Source organism: Cricetulus griseus, chromosome 3, assembly GCF_003668045.3.
Source record: "Cricetulus griseus strain 17A/GY chromosome 3, alternate assembly CriGri-PICRH-1.0, whole genome shotgun sequence".
NCBI lineage: Eukaryota > Metazoa > Chordata > Mammalia > Rodentia > Cricetidae > Cricetulus > Cricetulus griseus.
This window is the reverse complement of record NC_048596.1, coordinates 20,242,341-20,269,646: the sequence shown is the minus strand read 5'-3', so window position 1 is coordinate 20,269,646 and position 27,306 is coordinate 20,242,341. Positions and strand designations below refer to the sequence as shown.

At 46.0% G+C, this 27,306-nt stretch overlaps 1 protein-coding gene across 1 annotated transcript in view; it reads right to left on the bottom strand.

Moving 5' to 3' along the window:
* Positions 1–27,306, bottom strand: part of Pik3ap1 (phosphoinositide-3-kinase adaptor protein 1) — a 115,913-nt gene that overhangs the window by 19,364 nt on the left and 69,243 nt on the right. The window contains exons 9-13 of the mRNA XM_027407336.2: positions 16,784–16,879; positions 11,423–11,617; positions 6,448–6,513; positions 4,758–4,963; positions 1,568–1,640 (exon numbers count right to left, since the gene is read on the bottom strand). Of these exons, the coding sequence (XP_027263137.1) occupies positions 1,568–1,640; positions 4,758–4,963; positions 6,448–6,513; positions 11,423–11,617; positions 16,784–16,879 (636 nt within the window). The remainder of the gene's footprint in view (positions 1–1,567; positions 1,641–4,757; positions 4,964–6,447; positions 6,514–11,422; positions 11,618–16,783; positions 16,880–27,306) is intronic.

Genomic DNA, 27,306 nt, shown 5'->3' with positions numbered 1-27,306 from the left:
GCCCTGGGGGAGAGCTGTGCTTGCTTGTTAGAGCAACATGAAGGGGTTATTAATGCCCAGGCCCAGGTTGGAGCCATGGAGAATGAGTACAAGGGTCACATAATGTGGGGCCTTGGTGACCACAACAGAAAGTCTATCTTTCCTCTGAGTGGGACAGGAGCCCCTTGAGTGCTTAGAGCAGAGGGGGACATACTCTAATATTTTATTTCTGGCATTATTGCTATTATTTTTAATTATGCGTCTGTGTGTGATGCTGGTGTGTACGTGAGTGCAGTTCCCCACAGAAGCCAGAAGAGGCAATAGATCCCTTGGATTTGGAGTTACAGGTGGTTGTGAATCACCTATATGGATGCTAGAGACCAACCTTAGGGCTTCTAAAAAAGCAACACAAACTTTTAACCACGGGGCCATCCTTCTAGCACCTAGTGGTTTGTTGTTTTTAAAATATTTTAAAATATAATTAATTAGTTTAGTGATAGGGTCTAATTGTGTAGACAAGTCTCAAATTCACAGAGATCTGTCTCCATTGCATAAGCACTAGGATTAAAGTCATTTGTCATTATACCCAGCCATATGATACTTGATTTATAAAAGGACACTGGCTCTAGGTTGGGGGATGAATTGCAGAGGGGTGAGAGTGGGCAAGGGTAGGGATGAGTGCAGAAAATACTGTACTAGTTCCACCAAGAGATGGTGGTGGAGAAACAGCACAGGAGAAATAGCCAAATTTAGGTTGCACCTTGGAGCTAGAATCCCAGGAATGAAGAAATGAATTAACAACAATTACGGCAGTAAAGAGACATGCCAGGGACAACAGGCTCTCCAGATGTCCTGACAAAGGACACAATACAGAAGCCTACAGTGGCCCAGAGCCTTCTCAGAGAAGGGGCCCCCAGTTATAAGAACTCAGGTGTGGAGGAAGATGCCTGAGCAAGAAACCTGTGGGGGAAATACCCATGAGAAGCCAACTGATGACAGTTCAACACACAAGTAGGGCTGGATTTTGCTTAATTCCATAAGGTAAGGGGCTCCTACAGGAGCCTTTCTTGCCTGCTCCTCTTGCCAAAAAGCTGGCAAGGTCCTTGCTCAGGATGCTTGGTGTCACAAGGCTGGTGTCATAAGAGGTTTGGAGGGAACAGAAGAGCCCATCCATAGTGTATGCAACAGCCACTCACACCCTACTATTGCATAGTGTGCCCTCAGACACTGGTGGCAAAGGCTGCCATTCTCAGGACAGTGGGGCTTTCTTGGCTCTGTTAGCCCCTACACTCTCCTAATTGTCAAGGTTGGAGGCAAGAGAGAAATTATAACTGTCCTTTTTGGGTGAGAGGGTCTTCTAACCATTCACTCCCTCGTTGGCTGGGCATGCCTTTCCTGGCACTTCAGATTTACAGAAGGGACAAGACAGAACCATCATCTCATGGCTCTCCCCATCTAGTGAAGGGCCCAGATATGCAGACAGGTGCTGGACAAGCAGTCTGTCCACTCAGGCCACAGCAGAAGGGACAGTCGAGGATGGCAGCAACAGCCACTCCCTGGTGACGCAGCACACCGAGAAGCCACCTACCTGCATGCTTTCCCGATTTCTGCTTCTCTCTCTGTCGTCGGGTGATGCTGTCTCTTAGTCTTTTAAGATTTTCCTGGAAAATAGTGTATTTGTTGTTTAAGTATCCAGCAGAGCGATACCTTTTGGACATTAGAATTCCATTCTTATTTTATGCCCTCTGCAGGGGCTAGCACACTACAGTCACTTCTTTCAAGACTGCTGCCAGGCAAACTGAAGTCTTCGATAAACTGTGCCTGAGATGTGCCATTTTTTTCTACAGTGGAGTGTGCTTCCAGATGCCCAGTCCCATTCTCAGCCTTAGAGCCCACCGCCCTCTTGTTCCTGTACCTCACACCCAACCCCAGCCTGACACACTCACACTCGAATGCCCCACTGCCTCTGACTGTGATCTCTCCTCGGTCCTCTGAACTCAAGGGACCCTAATTTCTATAAATCTGTCTCAGAGGACCCAGGCCTTAGTCCTGTCCACTAGGCCCCAACCACCTGGCCCTTGGGCTACACTGCCTTGCATATAGCATATGCATATGTGTGTACATATATGCCCTGTCTCTTCAGGAACACTGGACTTTCCAAAGACCAGGTCTGGTAACTTTCTATAATTCAATCATTTGGGCCACTGTAGTCATTCAATAAATGTTGATTGGGTACACGAAGGTAAAAATTTGTTTCCCCCTTAAGTCAGCCCACAGCAACAGTGCCTGGGCATTCCAGGGAAGTTAAGAACCTGAGCACACAGTACCCTGGGAAAATGTCTAAGCAGTATGGTTGGGATAGCAAGCAGGTGGATGTGAGAGAGCCACAGGAGGGGCCGGCTGGTCGGCAACTGTGGGCTAAAGACAATGAGCCTCGTCCAGAAAGCATTGGGGGAACAAAGGAAGTAATAAAATGGTCATCGTGATGAAGTTCTCATGATCTCGAGGTGGAGGCAGGAAGACCCATCTCCTGGCCAGGTGTTGCTCTGTTGCCTCCGATGCAGGCAACAGAGCCAACAGTGGGACATGGCTAGGGGAATGGAAAGACACAAGAGGAGACGGACATCTCAGAACAGGAGTGGGTGAGACCTCCAGCAATTGTAAGTGAGTGGGAGTGCGCCATGTCTGTCCGGGGCCTTGAGAGATAAGCAGAAAGTAAGCTACTCTGTTGGGCAAGCCTCGGGTGTCGTGTACCTCAGGGGAACATACCCAGCGAATGGCTGCAACCAGAACTGGAGGCAGACTCAAGTGTTCTCTGTACAAAGAAAGGAGAGCCTGGGCAGTGACCACTCACGAGGGACAAGGATGAAGGAGACAGAGGGACAGACAGAAGCAAAGGGACATGAAGGTGAATGCCCAGGATCCGTCAACACAGTAGAGTCCGGGACAGGGGAGGCTGGCAGGCCATAGACTTATTTGTACTTCCATTGGCTGGGTTTTCTACCATCCAGGAACTCTGCAAAGCTGTGTGCAGGAACGTGTCTACTTGGGTATAGATACAGGGAGAAAGCTGGCCCTCCCTTTGCACCAGGCAGTGAAAGGCTTTTCCTGCTTACACACTCCCCCTGTTCCCTTTGCATTTCAGAGGGGGAGAAATGCAGGCACAGCAGACCCCTGTCACCCAGCTTTAAGGGACAGAATAGGGATGTACCTTGGGCTGCTAGCTCCAAAGAGAGCTTGTAACTAATTTGACACATGGTCACAGGTCTTAGAGGAGAGGGGGAAAATCAATGCTGGGCCAAGGGCAGCCTTTGCTCAGGATGGCAGTTGCTCTTGGACTCTTAAATGAAAGGAGCCTGGAGTCCTGTGTTCAACACTGGAGGGTGCCACCACCCTCTGACCCTTTAGGGAGGGAGGCACCTAGTAAAGAGAGTTCTCAGGTTAAAAACTCAAAGCTAGCAGAGTTAAGGACTTGTGGTAGAGGTGTGGGGAACCTCTCTATAGACTCTAGAGCCAGCCTCTGAGCCTGCATCTGGCCAACTCTTCCCCAGTGTGAACCCCTGCTTTCTGTAAAACAGATGCCATACTATCTCCCTCACACTTGCACTGTGATGAGCCACAGAGGCTGATCCAGCTTTGATTATCCATGCTCAAGCACAGGTGTCTTCTGACTCACCCCTGCTTCTCACCACCTTACACCCCCAAAAAGCACGGCTTTCCTCCCAGGGTTAGAAGCCTCCACAGTTCAGTAGCTGTCATGTCAGATGCAGGGAGACCTTATCATTCACTAGAGAAGTGGCCTTGAATATGTCCCTAATCCCATGGGCCTGATTTCCTCACTTTTAATATGAATATATGAAAATAATAAAAATATATGCAAAGTTGTTTATTTTCTCATAGAAATCCTCAAACCAGAGGGGCATGGTGGTGCATTCTTGTAATCCCAGCATTTGAAAGGCAGAGGCAGGTAGATCCTGGTCTACCTAGTGAGTTCCAGGTCAGCCAAGACTGTATAGTGAATCCCTGTCTCAAAACAACAACAATCTTCAAACCATACAGATAAATCAAGAGTCTGCTGTGAACCCCAATCCTCTAATATGAGGCCTCCCAGAGGGCAGTGCCTGGAATGGTGTGTTTGGCATTTTACACATCTGTGCCTTTGTATTTACAATGTACCTAGAGAAATACAGTGTGTGTGTGTGTGAGAGAGAGAGAGAGAGAGAGAGAGAGAGAGAGAGAGAGAGACAGAGACAGAGACAGACAGAGACAGAGACAGACAGAGACAGAGACAGACAGAGAGAGACAGAGACAGAGACAGAGACAGACAGAAGCTGATTTTAACTCAGGAAGTTTAGACTCTGCAGCTTGTAGTGTTCATTTCATCATATTTCTTGGGTTCTTTCCAAGTGTTCTTCGTGTCCTAAAGATTGATGATCAACTATGAGAGAGGGGTGAAAAGGTCCCTGAAGAACAGAGCTATCTAGCAGAGGTATAAGGCCAAGAAGCAGCAACAGAGGCAGAACTGAGGTACACAGGGAAACTCGCTCCTCACCTCCAGCCTCATAAAGCTTTTAGCCACAAGTTCCAGACAAAAGCACAACTCCTGACAAGGACACTCAAACAATGTTCACAGGTCCAGCCATCCAGTTATAGTGACATACGTGGCAGCTTCTGCAGCTGCCTCTTCCATTGCACTGTGGGGCGGGGGGGGGGTAGTGTGTGGGGTGTCTGTGTGTGTGTGTGTGTGAAAACAACCCCACAGTGGCAGAGCTGGCTACCTGCTGGAAGCGAAAGGACTCGGATCGTTTCTTCTGGTTGAGTTGCCATTCTTTGAAGTGCAGTACAGCCTCGTCCACATTGACAATGCCCAGCTTCACCTGCTCCTGCAGGGTAATGAGCTGCCTCTGGCCTGGTGTTTTCATCCCAGCAAATGGGTCGTAGATGCTCGATGGGGGCCTGTCCCTCCATGGCCTCACCGGTGGCTCTGGAAAGAAGGGCAGTGACAAGTCAGCTGGCTAAATCCCAGCTGGGAAAAGCAGACCTGAGAAATGGCAGTAATGGTGGTGGGTACAGGGCCCAGGGAACAGTCTGCCACAGCCAGAAGGAACAACGGACACATAGAACCAAGACGGGGGTGGGGGTGGGGACATGGAATGAGGAAGGGGAAGTTGCTGATAATTTCAAAGCCTGCTGGAGTAAAGCAGACAAAGCCAGAACATGGAAGGGAGGGGCGAAGTCTGCTGAGCACACTGAACTTTGACCATGAAAGCATCAAACCCAGCATTTCTCTGCCTAGAGACTGCTGATATTTTGAGATGGACAGCTCTTCCTTGTGGGGGCTTGTTCTGTGCATGAGGCAGTAATGAGTAGTATCTCTGGCCACTACTTACTGGGTGGCTTTCCTTGGATTTGGCAACCCAAAATGTTCTCTGATATTGCTAACTGTCCTCTGTGGAGGGAGGGCATATGCTCTCTATTTGAGAGTCACTGCTTTAGACATAAATCCACTTACAGACCAGAACAATACACAGGAAGAGTCCAGACAGGAGGCTTCTCACAGCCCGGTCTCTGAGAAATGGTTATGGACTGATGGACACAAAATACCAATGGAATTGCCACCCAGGTCCAGTGGCATTGGTATAAATTAGGAGCCCAGTTCCAGCAGGCTGCCCTTGGGTTGTTCTGTGCCAACCTCTATTTCAATGTGGTTGAAGGACAGCTGTCCACTTCAGAGGCTGTAAACCAGCCAGCCCCTCTCCAGGCTGCACCTCCAGTTCTCTGGGGAATGAACTACTTGCAGAGATGACGGGGGCACTGGGACATGTGAAGACAACTTGACATCTAGTTCATGTATCGTGTTCCAGCTCTCCCAGGTGACTATTGTCTTTCAGGAATGCCTCTGAACGCTTAGAAACTGCTGGGGCCATTTTCCTAAGTAGTATTAAGTGATATAACACTGAATGCCTAGGCCTAACAAATCCCCACTCAAGGATTATGGGGAGCACTCAGTTCCTTTCAAACTTTCTTAAATGATCTTTGGGAAAACTGGATGTCCCAGTGGTTATTCAACAACAAGAAAGTAACTTTAATCCAAGTGGACTCAAAGCATAGTGGAGCTGGTAAAGACAAGGCAAGCAGATAGTTCAAGAGGGCTGTGCCACAGGCGAAGACTTGGCGCTGGGCCCACTGCCATGCTGTTTGGCACCAGCCTCTATTCCCTGTTCTACATCGACACCTGTCTATTAGTGCCCTCTCTGGGGTCAATTTGCACAATAATCTAGGGCACCCCTGTCTCTCCCCCTTTCCTTTGCATTCAGTAAGAGGTTCTCAGATGTCATCCCTGAGCCACCACTTAGATCTCTCTACATGAATGTCACATTTCAGCTGCCACACTTGGCCATCCTTACTACAGGAATACTCCTGGAAGTTCAGTTCACGTGTGGGAAGCAAGGACAAGCTCTGGTTTACCTTTTCTGATGTTCTCTGAAGAAACATAGAAATTTCCGAGCCGCTCCTGACTTTTTTCTGCAAAAACTGTGATGGAAAGAATATTCTGAGTGAAGGCAAGATAACTTCTCAGAGGCTCTGTCATGCATTTATAAACATTTATAACATTTATAACATTTATAAAATGTTATACATTTACAAAAATAACCTTGTATAAAAAAAGTAATAAACATTTAGTTATGATCATTGTGCACAAATTTCTGGAAGAAAGAGAGAGAGAGAGAGAGAGAGAGAGAGAGAGAGAGAGCAGAGAGTGTCAAAAAGACAGGACAGACACAGAAGTTCTCCAACTTAAGGACAAAGGCAGCCAGAGGGAATCAGCAACATGTCTAGGATTGTTAAAGTAAAGGGTTAGCCATGCAGTAGTGACCCATGCCTTTAATTCCACTTGGGAGGCAGAGGCAGCCAGATCTCTGAGTTCAAGGCCAAGAGCTACACAGAGAAATCCTGTCTGAAAAAACAACCCCACCCCCTGAGAGAGAGAGAGAGAGAGAGAGAGAGAGAGAGAAGAAAAAGGAAGAACAAGGAAGAAAGGGTTGTAGAGTCTGGAGAAATGGCTAAAGTGCTTGCTGTACAAATGTGAGATCACCAGCATCTACATCATCCACATCCAGCATCCACATCCACAATTCACATCCACATCCACAATTCACATCCACAATTCACATCCAGCATCCACATCCACAATTCACATCCACATCCACATCCACAATTCACATCCACATCCACATCCACATCCAGCATTCACATCCTGCATCCACATCCACATCCAGCATCCACACCCTGCATCCACATCCACATCCACAATTCACATCCACATCCACATCCACAATTCACATCCACATCCACAATTCACATCCACATCCACATCCACATCCACAATTCACATCCACAATTCACATCCACATCCACATCCACAATTCACATCCACATCCACATCCAGCATCCATGTCCACATCCTGCATCCACATCCACATCCAGCATCCATGTCCACATCCTGCATCCACATCCACATCCAGCATCCATGTCCACATTCACATCCTGCATCCACATCTGCATCCAGCATCCACATCCAGCATCCACGTCCACATCCAGCATCCATGTCCATGTCCACCACACTGGGTATGGTGGCCCACATCTGTAACCCAGCACTGGGGAGGTGGAGACAAGCAGGTTCCTGGAGCTTGCTGGCCAATAGCTGAATTGGTGAGCTAAAGCTCAATGAGAGATGCTCTCTCAAAAAAACTATGGTGGAACAATTGAGTGCTACCCAGCATCAAACTCCGACCTCCCAAAGGCAACTATACAAACACATGCACCAATACATACGACACACAAGGAAGGGAAGAAAGAGAAAGGGAGGGAGGGAGGGAAGAAAATTCTGTGAGAGGAAGGATTGTGCCAGGTTCCCCCAAACAGACTCATCTGTGAAGACCTGCAGCCAGAGAACAAAAGCAGGCACCTACCACCTAGTAGGTCCATCTACTATAAAGCAGAACTCTACCTGGTAGAACAAGTAAAATGTGTCCCTCCAGAGGAACCAAGATGAAGTCACTCATGAGAAAAGGCATAGGACGACAGAGGGGACTGGAAAGTGAAATGCTCTGTCGGTGGTAGGATGACCAGGTCATCTCATAGCTCCCTGGGATCTGAAGGAGACTCCCTCAGTTAAAGTACCCTGCTCTGCCACTTCTGTGTCATAGGATCTTGGGCAAGAAGCTTGACTGCCTCCATGCTTCTGTTCCTTTTATGGAGAATGAAGACCATAAACAGTACCTCTGTTGGGTTGTCTTGTGAATTAAGGACTAATGCATAGACAGTGTTTAAAACACAGCATGGCACAGGTAAGCAGGCAACATTAGCTTTTATTATCATTATTCATTTCTAAGCTCTGAGGCAGATGACAAAGGAACAGCAATGGCATGCTAGCTAAAGCAGGTGAAGTCTATTCGGTGTCTCCCAGTTTAAAAGTACTTCCTTGGGGAGAACAAGAGGGAGGGGAAACTGTGGTCTGGATGTAATATATGAGAGAAGAATAAAGAAAAAAATGAACTTCCTCATGTAGTATTTCATCTGACCCTCATAGCAAGGTTGTAGCAGAATACTGTCATTTATCATGCATTAATGTAGACACCTATTATCATGATAACCATTTCTAGGTAAGGAAACTAAAGCCAAAATGGGTAAAGTGACTTTATCCCATGTCCTATGCTGTGGGATAAGAAGTGAGAGATGAATCTATTCCAAGCCACTGCCCCCACTGTCACCGTGTGACCTACTGTCCCTGTCTCCACTGCCTCTCTGCAATAAGTCGCCACCTTTTCTCCCATTTAGGAATCACCAAACTGCACATTTGTGGGCTCAGAAGCTGACCCTGAGATAAGGACTGGACGGCTGGCATTCTATCTGGGAAGTGTGGTCGTTACACTTCACTGCCCTCCTGGCTGGATTTAGAATCACCATGGAAACACACTTTTAGTTGTATCCATGAGGGCATTTCCAGAAAGGCTTAGCAGAGGAAGGAAGATCCACCATGGATGGGGGCAGGACCATCCCATGGGCTGATGTCCCAGACTGAATAAAAAGGAAAAACAGAGCCACGCCGTGCATCATATCTCTGTCTCGGGACTGCAGACTCAACATTCCCAGCTGCTTCTCATGCCTGCTGCTGCAGCTAGCACCGTTCTTGCTGCTATGCCTCCCTCACCACGATGGACTGCACCCTTGAACTGTGAACCACAGCAAACCTCTCCTTATCTAAGTTCCAATTATCAGATATTTGTCACAGCAATGAAAAGGCAATGATGACAGGAGGTGACAGAAGTAGGATAGGTAGTGGTTGAGACAGTAAGTGGTGGAATGTCAAGCAAGTTACCACAGCCGGGTGAATGCACAATATGCAATTCAGCGTTCTCCCACAAGAGGGACAGGCACATTGGGATATTTATGTATCTGCTACGGATCGCATAATTGTGCAGAGAGTTCAGCACATACTTTAGGGGTCAATCCATTAGAGATTGATTAAAGGACACACCTCATTTAGCAAGGTGATAAGGAATATTGTCATCAGAGATGAATATCTCAACCTTATCTGCATGATGATAAGGAATACTGCCTTCTGAGTGTGTCAAGCTGTCCTCAGTGCAGACTTCTTGTGTGAAGCACTCTCCCTCACAGTACAGCTAGGGGATCCTTCCCACAGCACTACAGTGTGTTAATTGTTTCCTGGGCACATAGTCTGTGGGTTTTCTGGAAGATGGCTTTTCATTTAGTTATATAGTTTTGACATATAGAATATATACTGGGACATGCTTCATAACTGGATCTATTTGTCCCATAAGGACTGTTGACTCTTAACAGTCTGCCTTGTTTTCTTGCTCAGACTACTGCACACAGTTAGCTCACTTTCACCTCAGAGCAAGTTCCAACTAGACTAAAGACTTTTTGCAAAAAGAAAACTTTACAACTTGCACAAAGTCGAAGCCACAGATATCTACCAAGGTTACTAAGAAAAACATGCTAATTCTTCACTTGCCAGTCTAACAATAGACCTGTGTCTTAAAGTTATCCTTGGGCACTGTGCCCTCCCTGTCTGGCCTTAGAATGCTGTATCGCCATGGTAAATGGCTCAGCTCCTTATTGATTGCTCTAGGAATGTGATTTTGACCAATGAGGGAAATTTCTTTAGCACTTCAAGGCTCCTGAAGGAGAAGAGTTTTAAGGATAGAAGAAGCTAGGACAGGGTTATTAGAGCAGAAACAGAACAATAAAGGACACAGGAAATAAAGAGTACAACCCTCAGATGGTGTGTGAGTTACTATAGAAATTTCTTACCCCCTCCTTCACTCCTGGGACGAATCTCACCTTTGGAACCCTGGATAGGGGCTGGAGCAAGTCTCTTAGCCCTTATACCTGTTACTCATGCCTTGAGCAGTGGCCATTTATGCTAATTCCCCGGGGGTTTTCAGTCTTCCCAAAGAGGACAATGGAGCACCACATGCCAGAGAAAGCCCTCAGGAAAAAAGACACAGCAGTGCACTAGTTGTGGAGACTAGCCACTGGGTAATACCCGGTGGGCATGCCCAAGGAGATAGCAAATCTGGTGACATAGAACTTCCCACAGTTGTGGTGCAACCCAACTTAGGGTTCTTAGACTCAGCAAAATCAAATCAAAACCAAAGAAGGAGCACTTGGGACATAGTTACATTAAAAATGTATTTGTGGAGTCAACTGGGCATCCTCTATTTTATCTGGCAACCCCAACCCAGTTACCTGAAGCTCTGACTGGGTGCTCCCTGTCCACTTTTTAAGATATCCTCAAGTCATACCTTCCACGATACAAGCACAGAGCTTGTAATTATGCTCACACTGAACTTAAAATCATGTTAATATAATCAAGTCCCGAAGGAAAGCAACAGTGACTTCAATATATAGCTAGTGTTCCAGGAACAATAATGAAGAAGTCACACTAAATTCTTCCCAACTTTATTAACATGGGTAAGCAGACAGCCTGAGATGGTAGCTAAAACATCTGCTGTGGAGTCAGGGTCCCCAAGGCCAAGCCCTGGCATTATTGTGTGGTGGCTGACCTTTTGAGTCTCCATTTCCCACCCAAAAAAATGGGGATCATGAACCCTAACCTGAAGGGTTACTATAAAGATTAAATGCAAAGGATGTTCCTGGTAGATTTCAACAAGTGCCAGCCATTAAAATGATTAACAGGGGTGACAGAACCAGTTATGAGATGAAAATGTACTAGGTTCTCATTTACCTCTGTCCTTAGGATTGTGCATGAATTGCCCCTGCTCTAACTCCAGAGTTTGTCCTGACCTATGACCTTTGACTCTGGTCAGAGACCATCCAGAAGAAGACAATCAGTTGAGAAAGCCAGGGAACCAGGAAGTTCCTGCTGAGGGCTACCCCTAGCCACACTTGCCTTTAGAAATGTATGGCTCATTGTCTGGTAGGGGGTGAGGGCCAGGAGCACTGGCCTCTGGCCTGGGCACAGGGACAGGGGGTCTGTTGGCCAGGTCCACAGAAAAGGTCTCATCTTCATCCACAGTGTGATAAATATCTTCCCTCTGGGAATGGTACTGCGCTCTCTCCAAACCGACTGATTTCACGCTGTTACCTGAAACACAGAGAGTGGTGATTCAGTACAGTGGTCGAGGAAATTGCATGCCTGCAGGTCATAAGGCCAAGTGAATGTTCTTGTTACCAAAGAAACACCCTGTGGCAAAAGCCTTCCCTTGAGCATTGTCTAGACCATTTGCTCAAAACCCATGAAAGCCACCATGAGAACACCAAGGTCTTCATCTGCCACCCACTCAGCCCAGAACAGGAGCCATGAACTTGGTTGCCTCATTTTTACAGCCAGGGTTCAGTTATTCATCTCAGTATAACTAAGGGAGAGAAAGCACTCCCAGAACCACTTCCTGGTGTTCGGGCGGCTGTAAAACAATGCTCTGAGTCCTCACCACCAACTGCTCCCTGATGCTCCCCACAACGACTATAGAACATGAGTCCTCCTTGCTGAGCACGGTCCCCAGTGATTATTGCATCTGGTTTTCAAAAAAGCTGTGGAGCTGCTACTACCAGTAACCACCGTTTGCATTTGAAGAAAACAACTGAAGCCTCGAGGATTTAAATAGCTTGTCCAAAGATCCTGGGAACCGAGCTGGTACCCAGGAACACTAACTCTGGAGGGGCCCTTCTCTCCACTATGTACTGTTAATCTCTCAACTGCACATTGTTCCCCACTGAGGACAGAAGCTTGCCTTCCTTCCTGCCCACCAACACCCCACACCCCCAAGCTCTCTGTAAAGATCTGTTTCTTTGATCAACACCGTTCAATCAAAAAATCTTCCTCAAATGCCTGCCTGAGACATAAAAATAGAGTCTGGGTCTCCTTCCTGGGGGGTCACAACTCAGTGATTTACTGGGACTTCTGTGTTTCCATTACATCTTTTCTGAGCTGCAGTGAAGTTGCCTTTGCTTCTTGGTGTCCTGTGTCCAGGGGACTGGCCAGGCAGGTTCCAACTCATTAGAAAACATGAGTTCCTGGGCTTATCTTAACATTTTGCACAAGGGGAGGGGAGGAAGGGCTGCAGCAAAGCAATGCATCCTGGGGGAGCTGCAACTACCCGGCAGGGCAACAGTGGCTCTCAGAACACTTGTCTTTCACTGTCTCTAAGCACGCTGGCTTTGCCTCAGTTTCTCATCCTGCTTTGGGAAGACTGCTCCTCGGCTCAGAATCTTCTTCGTGCTACTGTGTGCTAGGCCAGGGCAGCCCCTCTAAGTCTCAGCCACGCTGTGACCTTCCCAGAGAGGCCCTGTTGACCGCCCAGTTTAAATTGAACTGTTATTTATGCTTGCTGTGTTTCATTCCTTTGCTCCATGGCCCTGCGGTGATGGGAACTTATTATATTAGTGGGTTGGACTCCCTACCTTTCTCCCTTCCTCATCTGTCAGCTGCAGAGGGCAGGCCCTGACCCTGGCCCTCCACAGTGTCCTAGAGGAGAACATGGGGCCTTTCATACCGTACATGCTCAGTCACACCCTTAGAATGGAGGGCGAATGAACACTGGGTAAAATGTGGGCCAAGCAGAGATCCGTGTGTCAGATTCAAGCCTCCCTACGGTCATCCTGCCTTCCCTCCCAGTAGTCTCCTGACCTGGGCTGGGCAGACTTTGGGGAACACCAGGGAAAGCTCAGAGCTGCTACATTATCAGAGCAAGAGGCGGTCTCGTCTTCTACAGAAGAAGAAAGCTTCATGGCTTCAGATGCCAAGAGAGGGGCAGACTTGTGGAGAAAAGGTATAAATAGGATTTCTTCCTTAGCAACATATGTCTACAGGCAGGACATTTGTAAGGACTACTTTTTTGGGAAGCTCTATATTATTATGGGTCCTGTGACATCCTCCCCCATCCTGTCAGCATCTCCAGACAATCATACCAATCCCTCGGCTCCTGCTGCCCAAATAGAAAAAAAATTTCAGGAACCATGTCCTGTCTTACCCAAGCTGCCAGGTTCCCTAGAGACAAAATATACTAGAGAAGCAAAAGAGAGACAAATGCCAGGACATGGGTCACCCACAGCCGAAGGTCACCTCAGAGGAACTCAATCTGCTGTTGGGTCCCTGACAGGACAAATTCTGACCCATTCCTCAACCTCTCCCAGCATGATCCGATTGTGCCATTTAAAGTCATTAACTAATGATTTAAACAGACAGTTGATATGTGCCAGACATTGCTCTGTGCCAGGCCCCACATGTCCCTGGGGGCAGAAAGTTAATCCTGCCTAGATCTCTTTATAACGTTACTGCTGACTGGCTGAAGGCCACATACATGGACTGAAGGACAGGTCTTCCAGGCTGGGCCTGGGCCACTTGTCTTACCTTACATCCACACCTCCCTTCTCTCCCTCACAGAAATCAGATCTGTTGTGCCCCCATCCCCAAATTCTTCAGAGCTGCAGAACACAAAGAAATGCTTCCAGAATCACATGGGGTAGAAATGAGGGGCTACCGGTGATTCCAGTTTCATCGGTCATAGATGCAAAATTCATTTCATAGATGAAACCTCTGCTCAGTATTTGTATGAAAACAGTGTTCTGGTCCCATTTGTAACTTCTGGTAGAAACTGTGTGAGCTCAGACCACTGAGCCACACAACACTATCAACATCGTAAGATGGACTCCCTGAGACCCAGCGATTCTGTTCTGGTGCTTCACAGTATATGTGCTCTTAAACATGTGCAAGACGCCACACACAACAAAGGGCATGCCCTGCACTGAGGCTCACAAAAGCACAAAGCTGAAGACTGGCCAACATATGCGAATGTCTAGGTGTCTGTGGAAAAGTTAATATTTGTGCTGATACAACCTGCGAATTAACAAGAAAGAAGACACATGCATATGATATTAATATATCCAGAAAAAATCTAGAGACTTTTCTCATTGCTTTAACTTTTGGGGACAGATGTGGTGACTCCCATCTGTCGTCTGCGCAGGTGGGAGACAAAGGCAGAATTGCTATGAACTTAAGGCTAGCCTGGGTTAGATAGTATATATCAGACCAAACAGGTCTACATAGTCTTGTCTCATTCAGGCATGTGTATTTGTATGTGTGTGTCTCTGTGTGTGTGCATGTGTGTATATGCCATGTGTGTGCAAGCTTTTTGCATCACTTGAATTTTTATCATTTTTATGTATTATTTTTACAATAGTAAACAACTATAGCACAGCAACAGGTGGGCATTGCAGAGAATGAATGCAGGTTCCATTGTTAAAGATACAAAAAGAAAAGATCAGAGTGCTGTTTTATAGTCAAGACTCTCACAGTGACCCGATGGCCCAGCAGTAGCAGAGTCACCTGATATTGAGAGGGAAGGGGACTACCGAGTCCCACTTAGAATTGATTGCTGAATACCACACTGCTGAGCCTGTGCCTTCGAAAGCACTCCAGGTGGGTGTGAGGCACATGGAGATTTGAGAACCACTCCCAAAGCGGGGAGATGAGATGGGGCAAACTCAGCCCCACCAGCAGGCACTCAACACCTGTGTGTCAGGGAGCGGAAAAACAACTTCCTTATCCCATTATTCCAGAGTCTTGAGGAGGTTACAGTGAATGGCCTAACTTCAGGGTGATTTACCCTAATCTGGCAAGGACCAGTCTGCCTGTGTAGACTCTCTTGATCCCCCTAAATAACACACGGCTCTCCTGCATTCCCACAAGCCAGTACCTTTTTACTTGCACTGAACTATGCTTTTTTTACTAAAGGAGAACTCACTGCGGGCCTGTGTCTCCCTCCTCTGCAGGGCAGAACAGAGTCTTCTGCATCCCTCGACACCAGGGATTTGCAGACTTGAGGCACGATGGAGGACTGCTGGGAAATGAGCATTTCCACCTGGTATCACGTGAGATCAAGATGACAAAAGGCTGTCATCTGGCTCCTAACCTTTCATAAGATGAAGTGCACCCAGTGGTCAAAGGAGGCACCCTGAGCAAGGCTCCACAGGCAGGGCTTGAATTGGGGTTCGATACTCTGTTTACTGCCTCTAGGACCTTGGAAACTCACCCTCTCTGTACCTCTGGTACTTCTCCTGTCTCCGGCTGAATAAAAGGAGCAGTACCTAACTTACACAGTTGCAAGAAGCATAGAGTGGGTGTCATAGAGTGAGGCCTGGTGCACTGCCTCAGGCAGTAGGGCAAGCCTGAGGCCAAATAATGAAGTTGGTCAGGAAAGCCCATCTCTGCTCTCGTCTATGCCCCTTTTGGTGCCAGGTGCTAGACGAGGAACTCACCAAATAGCTGGTCCTCAATTACCCAGCCCTCTCTCCTCAGGTAAAGAGAGTCAGAGACAGAGTCAGCAAACATGTTTTAAAGATTCAGATAAAAAAAAATGCATCAGGCTCTGCAGGCCAACAGTCCATTGCAACTGCTCAGACCTATACTAGGAGCATGCAGGCAGCCATAAATGATAGCAAATGAATGGGCATGGCGAATTCTGATCAAACGTTATCGGCAGGAATGGGCAGGCGCTCAGGCTGTGATTTGCCTACAGTGTCCAAACCATCTGACCTCTGAGCCTCATGCCCTCAGGGCTCTGCTTCTACAGCAACTTGACTGACAGACATGCCACAATCATAAGTCACTGGCCAGAGAGAAGCAATCACTCACACAGTGTAGCACCACACACCTCTGAAAACACCTCAGCCTGCCTGCTGAACGCATCAGGCAGGACGATCTCATCGCTGTTCGGACCACATGCATCTCATTTTACAGCTGAAGAGAACACCTTGCCTGAGGCCTTCCAGATGACTAAAGAGGGAACAGAACACAGATAGGGGCCACATTCAACCACTGCCATGCTGCCTCTGCTTGGTAAAGAGGGTATACATACCTACCCTTTACTAGAAAGCAAAGGCTCCCGTGGGATCACATCTTATTTTTCTTTGGGTTTCCAGCCCCAATATCCAGAACAGTGCTTTCTGCACACAGTAGGTGATTAATTATTTTTTATCAAGTAAAAACATACATGTAGTTTAGATGAAGTCTTTTTAGAAGCAACTAGTTTAGTGTTATGAATGGATCTAGTCGTAGGAACCTCTGGCCTGTCTCTAACAGGTTGATGGGGAAGGTGGCGCAGATGTGGAGGGAAGCAGAGAGCCTTTGGTCATCGCATGCCGTGTATGTGGCAAGCTGTCCCTTGAGACCAGCACTTCACGTGAATTCAGGCAACACCTTCTGCTTGCTTCCTTTCAGCTCTCTAATTTCCTGATCACAGCGACAACTTACCTTCTAGGAACTTGCGGATCATTGAGTCCTTAGTGGGCCGAGAGAAACTTTCTCCAGAGCCTGGGTTACCTGCACTGGCCTGAAGCATTTCAACATCTGGAAGGAAAATGAGACAGAGTTAACGTGCTTTTCTTCCACGAAGGCAAGGAGACTGACAGATGGACTTGGAAGGCTACCCAAGTCCCTTCCTCCCTTCCCCACTTCTCCCTGTTCCTCCTCTCCTCCCTCCCATCCACCCACCCGTCTGTCCATCCATCCTTCCTCCTTCCCTTCCTTTCATCCACCAGTGTTGAGCATTAAGGAAAGCGATAACCACACACCCCAAGCCTTTCCTTGCGTCACAGGCCTCCAAAGACACAGGCATGCTCATCTGCATTGGAAAGACTAGGTTTAATTTCAAAGAGTACACACTGCAGTATTGCCTATTACAGAAAAAAAAAAAAAAAAAAAAAAGGATACCGAAACAACGGAGAACAGACAAATCATAGTGTGTTCGAACGACTGAAGATTATGTAGCAGTTTTTTAAAAAAGAATGTCTTAGAGCCACTTCTACTCTAGCCCCAAAACATAGCAGGCAATGAGGCTACATGCAGGTGATTACAGTGTAATGACAGGTACATAGACCCTGAAGACCTACAACACAGTGCTGTAGATTGCATATAAATTAATAAACATACGGTTGGATTCCTGACAGTGGCTACCTCCAAGGAAGGAGTGAAGATGATCAGGCCCCAGAGAGCTAACAGAGGACTGCACCCAGGGTCACAACACTTCATTTTTTAAACCTTGATATATATTATTGAAGATTCAGCTATATCAAAAAAAAATATCAGGACTTTAAGCCCAGCAGAGCTCTGTGAGTTCAGGTCAGCCTGGTCTATGTAATGACTTCCAGGACAGCCAGAGCTAGATAGAGAAACCCTGTCTCAAACAAACAAGCAAAAAAGAATCTGAATCTTCAAAATGATATTTTATATAATTAATATACTACCTTTATAAGGCAATGTAAAATTTTATCCTTATATTTACACAAATATATATGAATTTTGTATCCACATGCACTCTGCTGCAAGGAGATATAAATAATTAAGACTCTGGTTTCTTGGGTCCTGAGGATATGGAGATAAACAATGGAGAAATTATCCTACCAGTCCCCTTGCTATATTTTAAGGACTTCTTTCACCTACTCAAAATAAATAAATGAGCCAGGCAGTGGTGGTGCACACCTTTAATCCCAGCACTCAGGAGGCAGAGGCAGGTGTATCTCTTTGAGTTCAAAGCCAGCCTGGTCTACAAAGCAAGTTTTAGGACAGGCTCCAAAGCTACACAGAGAAACTTTGTCTCAAAAACTCAAAACTAACTAACTAACTAACTAAATAAATAAATAAATGCCGCAACAATGTTTATGCTAATGTATTATTGTCCCAATAAATTATTTCATAATCCCAGTCCGATCATAGAAAACAGTTGAGAGTTCAACAGGTCCTCTTCAAGAGTACGGGGACTGAGAAAGTCTGAGAACCGCCCAAACTGGAAGGGATGGAGGAAGAATCTGGGGCCATGAAACAAAAGAGGATCAATGGTGGGAAACCCGGGAAACATGAACAAGATTCTTAGTTCCAGCAGAAGGATGCTAATGCCATTTCCTCCCTGAGATCTTTGTATTTGGGGTGATAAAGACGCTAATGTTAGGCAACACGGGGAAAGAAATGCATGGACTTTGGTAGTCTGCAGTTATTTTTTCTAAAAAACAAAACAAACAAACAAAAAACAACGTAAGGCCATTTTTCCCCAGTGTCAAGAAGCAACCCAGGGCCTTGCACAACATAGCTGATTGCTCTCCACTGAGTGCTCACCGCCAAGCTGTATGCTCACCACTAAACTGAGTGCTCATCGCCAAACTCAGTGCTCACCGAAAAGCTAGAACGCCAACTCCAAAATAAAATTCTTTCTGAGGAGAGGAATGGCTGATCAGAGGAGTGACTTCAGCAGAGAAGCATCAGGAGGCCACGTTCTGTCCCCTGTGCCATCAAGATAAGCCCCTTCAGAGGACTTGCAGAGCAGGCTTGCTCGGGTTAAATGATGGGGGTGGGGCTAAACTGGCTACCCTTGAAAATCCAATGTGCTTTACTTTATAGTCATGTTTCCACTAATCCCTAAGAGTCTGACTTCAGAAGCAGGAAACCCAGGCTTTGCCAAATGTCAGCCTTTGTGGGCCTCAGACAGAAGGCTGAGTATCAGATCACAATACACATCCTGTCTTTTTTTTCTACTCCTTCCCTTTTTCTTCCTTCCTTCCTTCCTTCCTTCCTTCCTTCCTTTCTTTTTTTCTTTTTGCTTGTATGACATCACACCTACCAGCCTGACCCCCAACTAGTCTTTTATGGTGGTTCTCAACCTGTGGATCCTGACCCCTTTGGGAGTTGTGTATCAGCTGTTCTGCATATCGGATATTTGCTTAATATTCCTAACAGTAGCAGAATCGGGGTCGCCACAACATGAGGAATTAACTATATTAAAGGGTTGCAGCATTATGAATGCTGAGAACCACCGGTCTAGTAGAGCATTTGTACCCACAAGATGGCCCAGGTCAGCATCATAGTGGCAAGAAAGCCTTAACTTAGCAATCATGGCCCTAGGAAATGTGAACTCCAGCAGGCAGGGCAGAAGCTACTCTGGAAAGGCCTATAACTCTAAAAGCACATTTCTCATCTTATCTCCAGAAGTGCAGTTTCAAGGGTCCCCACAAAAGACACGCCAGAGTTATTTCCCCGAGAGACTAAGAGCACAGTCCCTCACTAGTATTCACAGTTATGTACAGCTCCTCCCATATCCAGATATGTGACCAATCAGGGGTCATTCTCATCCTAGGTAATGTTGCCTAGAAACACAGTTGACATTTGGCTCTTATCGGGTTACCAGGGTAACAAAGCTAGGAAGTCAAACAAAGGTCAAATTCTCATGCAGAAAAGGAAATGAAAAGTGTTTCTATTAACTTTGGCCATCATTATCCTGGGTCCACTCATTTCAATCCATTCCGCCTCTCTTTTCTTGTCTGTAAAATGATGGTGGTAACAGCATAGCTCTTGAAGGTTTGTCATGAGTGTCACCCGAGGAGCCTGCCAAGAGCCTGGCATTGTGCCTAGCATGTATGAATGCTTTCTGACTACTATTTTAGTTATTAAAACCTATACCCAGGCCACAGTCCTAAGCAAAGAACAATTCAAAACAGAAGGCTCGATTTGCATGTTAGGAAATTCTCAGGGTCTGGCATGCAGCTCTCTAGCAGACAGCTTGCCCAGCATGTATAAAATGGTGGTCTTGGTCCTCAGCACCACAAAAATAATTTTCATGCACTAAGGACTGAACTTAGGAAAAAATTTAGTTGACACATTAGTTTATATATCTTTATGGGGTATACAGTGGTAATTTGATATTTTTTACAATTTATTTTTATCATCTTGGTTGTGAGCCATGGCTTTTAACAGCAGAGCCATCTCTCTAGCCTATTTTTATTTGTTAGGGTTTATTTTTAAGATTTATTTATATTTATTATTGTTATTACTACTACTATTACTACTACACTACTACGTGTGTGTGTGTGTGTGTGTGTGTGTGTGTGTGTGTGTGTGTGTGTGTGTGTGTGCCACAAATGGGTGGGTGCCACAGAGGTCAGAAGAGGGCATCAGATCTCCTGGAGTTGGAGTTACAGGTGGTTGTGAGCTGCTTGACATGGGTGCTAAGAACAGAACTTAGACCTCTGGAAGAACAGCAAGCGCTGTTAACAGTTGAGCCATCTTGCCTCTTATACGGCTGTTGTTGTTTTGGGGTTTCATGTAGCCTACACTTGCTACATAGCAGAGTATCGCTCTGAACTTCTCATCCGCCTGCTTCCACCTCTAAAGTGCTGGAATCACACCACTCTCAGTTCACACAATGATAATCTGATATATATACATAGTAACATTTGCTGTGTAAACCAGGTTAATTAGCAATTCCACTCTTCAAACAGTTACCATTTCTTTGTCTTGAGAATCTCTGAACTTCTTTTAGTTCTTTATAAAATATATAATAGATTTTTATAAACTGTACACATTTTACTGACCAGAACAGCAGAATTTGTGCTCCCTGTATTGTGGTGCCCATTAATTTTTTGTTGCTTGTGTATTTTATTTCTTATAATGTCCTTCATTCCCAGCCATGTGGACACAAGTGGCAAGATTCTATCTTATGGGTGAACATGACTCTTTAGCACATGTACCACGCTTTTCTAGTGCAGCGATGGGCATCTCAGTCAATTCAGAACTTGATAACTGTCAACAGAGCTGCAATAAAAATAGGATATCTCCTTGACACCCTGACTTCATCTCCATTGGAGATGTCCACCCAGAAGTGGGACTGCTGGACCACATCTAGGGTTTTTTTCCCCCATTCTCCTTTCCATAATGGTTGTCCTAACAGTACCTGAGATTCCCTTTAATAATGGCTGTCCTAACAGTCTGAATCTGAGATTCCCCCTTCTCTGAATCCTTGCTAACATTTTTTTGTTGATGTCATTTTTTTTTAAGTCACAGCCACTCTAACTGGACTGAGATGGCACGTCATTGTGGTTTTGATTTGCATTTCCCTGGTGAGTCATGGTGAGCATTTTCATATATTTGCTGGCAATTTGTATATTTTTAAAAAGAAAAGCCTATATAGATAATTTCTGATCAGTTTGTGGTTATGTTTTCTGCTGTGTTATTTGAATTCTTCATATATTTTGGACACTAATTTTTTGTTTTGATACAAGGTCTCTCCATGTACCCCTGGCTGCCCTGGAACTCACAATGTAGACTACCAGGCTGACCCTGAACTCACAGAGATCCATCTGCCTCTTCCTCCCAAATGTTGGGATTAAATGTGTACATCACCATATCTAGACCTAATTTTTTCAAAGACTTTATTTTTAATTATATGTATTGTGTCTTGGGAAGTGCACATGTGTGCAGATACCAGAGATGCCACTGGACTCCCCCAGAGCTGGAACCACAGAAGGTTGTGAGCCACCTGTGAATGTTAGGAACCAAACTCAGGTCCCCTGGAGGAGCACAACAGCTCTCCTGGACACTAACTTTTATCAGACAGATATCCACTCCGTTCTGCAGGTTTCCTCTTCAATCTTGATTTCCTTCCCTGTATAGAAACTCCTCATTTTGATATAATTCCATCTGCCTATTCTTTCCTCTTTTTTTTTTCTTTTGAGATGTTGGGAATTGAACCTAGGGCCTCCATTACAGTCAAGCACTCTACCACTGAGCTATTTCCTACCCCTGTTTTTGTCTTTTTTTTAAAAAGAGTAAGTTTGTTTTAATTCATGTCTTCTACCTTATAAATGAGTTTTGAATTTTCATCCATGATCTCAAACATCTCAAAACATCATGTTTTAAATTTCCTTGTTTTAAGCTTCCATGTTTAAATTTTCTTATACTTAAGTACACTTAAAGCATGAATAAGATCTAAATACAGAAATTCCAATCCTTACAATAGAGTCATGTGTGGAAATGTGACTTGGCTTGCCAGGCATTTTTCTTTACTAAGGCCCATAACACCCAAATGTCTTGCTTCCTTTGCCAGAGACCAGGGACCATTTCATTTGCACTCTCCAGAACCCCTTTCATATTATTAGTGAGCTGGGTAATGCCCACTAGGTGGCACTCTACAGCCCATGCTGGCCCCATCCTGTGCTTCTAGGACTATAGAGGTGTCCTTAGGGAAAAGGCTGAAGCCAGGGGACATGAGAAGGAGTGACTTTAGGACAAGTGTTCAGGAATGAGATGAAGGAAGCGTAAAGACTCAGGAGAGTGCAGTAAGGCATTGTCAAAGGCAAGAGCCACACAGATAGTCTACACTGAGAGGACAAAGCTAAGTCAGAGAAGGGCAGCATCTGAAAGCCAGCAAGCAACAGAGCTCAGCAGACTGGATGCTAGGCACCAAGACAGGTTGGCATTGTGGAATGGCCTCTAGTACCTTGAAGACTTATGTTCTAATCCTGCCTCTCTAACTAGGCTCTATGTCCTTGGGCAGGTCACGAAAAATCTGTAAGCTGCAGTGTCCCACCTGCAAAGTGGCTTTGTGAGATGGCTGTGTGAGATGATTAAGACAATGTTTATGAATGCATAAAAACAGTGCAAGACACCAAACTCCTGGTTATCATTATTACTCTGAGGCTATTGAGACAAGCTACCACTAACACGACATGGATGGATTATCCTACAGCTCTGTGGTTCAGAAGTCAAAGTGGGTCCTGCTGGCCACAATCAAGGTTTTATGTGGGCCACATTCCCTAATGGAAGCTCTAGAGTAGGATTTGTTTCCTTTCCCTCCCCAGGATCCAGGGGTTGCCTATGCCTTGGCACCAGGCCCCCTCCCTCTATCTTCAAAGCCAGCAGTGCCAGGCAAAAAGATTGGCTGAATGAAGCCCTTTTCACCATGCCATCCGTCTCTTCTGTCCCCTGATTCCCTCTTTCACTCTTAAGGATATCTGTAGTTATAATAAAGTCACACAGAGGAGCCAGGTTACTATCCTTATTGGAGGGCATCTGTCTAACAAGTTTGATTCTGCCTATAACTGTTGCGAAATATTATTTTAAGATGCATTACATTTGTTTACATGGTGGAACATTTGTTTTAATGATGTAAAGATGTGCTGCATTCGTTTATGTTGCATCTGTCTAACTCTGTGAAGCTGTGATTCTTTGCCTGTCTAAAACTCCTGATGGTCTAATAAAGAGCTGAAAGCCAATAGTGAGGCAGAAGGGAGGATAGGTGGGGCCGGCAGGCAGAGAGAAGAAATAGGAGAAATCTAGGAGAAGGGAAGAAGGAGCAAGAGAGATCAAGGAGCGAGGAAGGGGTCAGCCACCCATCTACACAACCAGCAACAGAGTAAGAAAGAAAGAAAAGTCATACAGAAATAGAGAAAAGTAAAAGCCCAGAGGCAAAAGCTAGATGGGATAATTTAAGAAAAGCTGGCTAGAAACAAGCCAAGCTAAGGTCAGACATTTATAAGCAATAATATGCCTCGGTGTGTTTTATTTGGGAGCTACGTGGTGGGCCCCCCAAAAAGAGCAAAGAGTAAAACAACTAACAACATATAACCCCAGTTGCCCCCTGCACAAACCCTCAGCACATGTGAATGAGGAAGAGCTACACGCTGAGAACATTACTCTGCTTCCGGAGTCGCTGTGAATTCCTTCCCATGTAGGGCTGGTGGGGGGACTAGGATTGTTGATGTACTGGAGGAAGTCTGTTGTGCTTGCACAGTCTGGGCAACCTTGTCTTATGCAAATATTGAGCTTTTGTGGAGCCTCTAGATGTGTGTACTCCTTAAAAAGAGTTTTTGTCCTTTTATATTCTAAACAAGGTGGTTCTCCTAAGACTTAATTGAACATATAAATCTTTGAATTTGACCACGAACAACAGATGTGTGCATAGGCCCCCATGCCCTAGTCTGTATTCTTGGTAGACATCATTAATCTTAGCATTCTCTCTGACCTCACATCTTTCTCAGCACAACACTCAGGCACTGAATTGTGACCTGTTGGGAGGACTTGCTGGTCAGAGTTTGCAATCTACCAGGGCCTGGCAGCTCTCTCTAAGCTTGGCAACATGGAGGACTCCCTCCCCTTGAAGGGGGCTTACTGCTTCCTACCGGACCTTATTTTGAGAATGCCTCTAGGCCTGGATGTCTGACTTCTGTCTAGTGTGACCCTTGACACAGTTCCCTGCAGAAGCTTCCCCCCTGCTCCCATATGGTAATCAGACATCCTGTTAGGAGCTTTGCTATAGGACCCTGCTGACACATAGGGAGCCTTATGAGAGGAGCGTGCTGTTTAAGCAAATTCAGTGATGCTCCAGCTACTGTCCTAGCCTTTGTATCTCCCCTCACTCTGGAATAAAGCTGAGCTGCAACCCTGAAGCAGTCTCCCAGAAGGCTATTTCCACTGTACCACAGGCAGGACACCGCCCTGCTTGTCCTTGTGTCCTGGTGGCCAACAGATCATGGGGAAGGAAGTCATGATTTGGGGGGTTGCCGGTGCAGAGACAGACTAGCTACAGATTACAACTTAAATTCCCCAACACCCCCATAAAGCACCTTGAATGCAGCCCCAAAACTTGTCCTTCTCATGCCTCCCTAATCCATACTCCCACTATATAACAATTAGGTACCAATTTCAGAGGCCTTAAAGCCAATGCCCTATGGCAGATCGATATCACCTATATTCAGTCATTCAGTAAACAAAAACTTGTATTCATCACGATTGATACCTATTTACATTTCACCTGGGCTATACAGCGCAGGCTGTATAAAACCAATAACTACATGCTCTCCACCTTCACTATTATGGGGACTCCTTTCCAGATTAAAACTGCTAATGGACCAGCCTTTATTTGCCACCAATTAAAAAGATTCTGTGAGACTTGGAAAATAGACCACCATACTGTCATCCTCCCCAATCCTCAGGGCCAAGCCATCATTGAAAAGACACACCAAACTCTCAAAAAAACAAACAATCAAACAAGCACAAGGTTCACTGCCACCAAACAGCCAACTAAGTCTGGCACTATTCACACTCAGTGTGCTAAACATTTATGCTAACCAGGACCAACCGCACCACCACCCCAACCCAACCCTGTTGTCTGTCACGGAAGCAGCACATCACACATATGACCCATCCTGGTCCTTTGGAAAGATCTGCTTGACCGGCATTGAAAGGGGCCGTCCCCTTGTTAACAGTTGGGAGGGGATTTGCTTGTGTCTTCCCACAGAATCAACCCTGCCCTGTTTGAATACTGGCCCACAATGTCTGACACAACCCCTCCAGTCAGAAAGATGGCACACCTGTCAATCATGGAGAAAAAGAAAAAAATGACACAGACACCCAAGGACACACAGTCAGATCACCTGGAATGACCCCCAACAAAGCTGCCCCACCCCCCACAGGCCTCCTTTTTGTCATCCTCATTGCTCTGTTTACTCTGCTAAACACCAATGCTTCAGCTGCCTCCACCCTCCCTAATACTGTGTTTTGGAGGTTTTATGTCAGGGAAACATATGGGGGGAAATCAGATAGTAGAAACGGGGATTGCCCACTAGAGGGATGCCGAAAGCCCATAGAGTTCCTGGTATATACAGATGCCAGCACTAGTGCTCCAGGCGACTTTGTCTGCTCCCCTTTCCGACAGACAGGCACATCATGTCTTAAGGATGGAGATACTTAATGGAGGAGGCCACTGCTACACTTGCCGGCTAGAAGGGTTTACTCAGGGTCATTTTGACCAGTTAAAGGGGAAAACCATTTTTCTAGTAAATAGTGACGGTGAGGGTCTTGCCATCCACATTCATGTAGTACACATTTCAGGCCCTGGGCAAAGCTGCTGGTGTAAAGGGAGATGGGCAAATCCTATCAAGGTGGCCTCCCCTTTTCTAGATATCCTGTTCCTTACATTCACATTTCTCAAAGCTTGTACCTGCAGCTAAGCCTGTCTTAACACACAAGAACATGAAACAAACAAACGGGCGAAACAAATAAAATCTGCAGTGTCCTGGAGTCAATACATTCAATATGCCGCTCATTTCCTCCCATTCACCACACATCCAAACACCTCTCATTGCTTCTTTTGTACCTCTAGCACCCACCCCTTGCTCACTGTAGTATCTACAAATACCTGGGTGATAACGCCGACCAGGAGAGGTGACGCCCGTCCAGACCTTCATGGCATTCCCTTCAACGATTCGGTGACTCAAACTCACTGAGACCAAATGTCTACCCCTTTGCCTCTCTCCTAAGCTCACACCAACAGACCACAGATGTGCTGTCAACCAAACTGCTACCTGCTTAACCTGCACACCACCTCCCTTCTTCCTTTGGTGTAAGGAAAAGATAACCCCCCTGCATAGACACTCCCCTGCCAGGATTTTGCACCCCTGTTGTGGTCGTTCCACAGGTCTATCTATGTAAGGTGGAGGAGATGGCACTGCTGCTGCAAACGAGACAAAGATGAGAGATATTCCTCCCTTTGCTGGTAGGAATAGGACTTGCTGTCTCCCTTGGATCTGCTGGGGCTACAACATGCCATCCAGACGTATCATCTGGCCAGAGAATTCAGAGGCAAGCTTGATCAGGCCATGGCATCCACCACTGACAGCCTTGAATCCCTCCAGCAGTGGCAGATAAACTGTTGCCAGGGCCATGCTCCAAAACAGAAGAACACTAGACCTAATAACTGCTGCACATGGGGGACTTGCTTGGTATTGGGGGAAGAATGTTGCTTCTATGTTAACGATTAAAATGTTGTCGAAACTAATGTTAGTACCCTCAAAAAACTTCACAAAGACCTGCTTTCAGCCCATTGAGCAACTAAACTAGTTCAATAACACCTTGTTTTCCTGGCCTTTTTCCTTTATGTCCTCCAATTATGCTACGTTTTATTCTGATGCTCGCCCCCTGCCTTATTCAATTCTTCTAGCGACAGATCACCA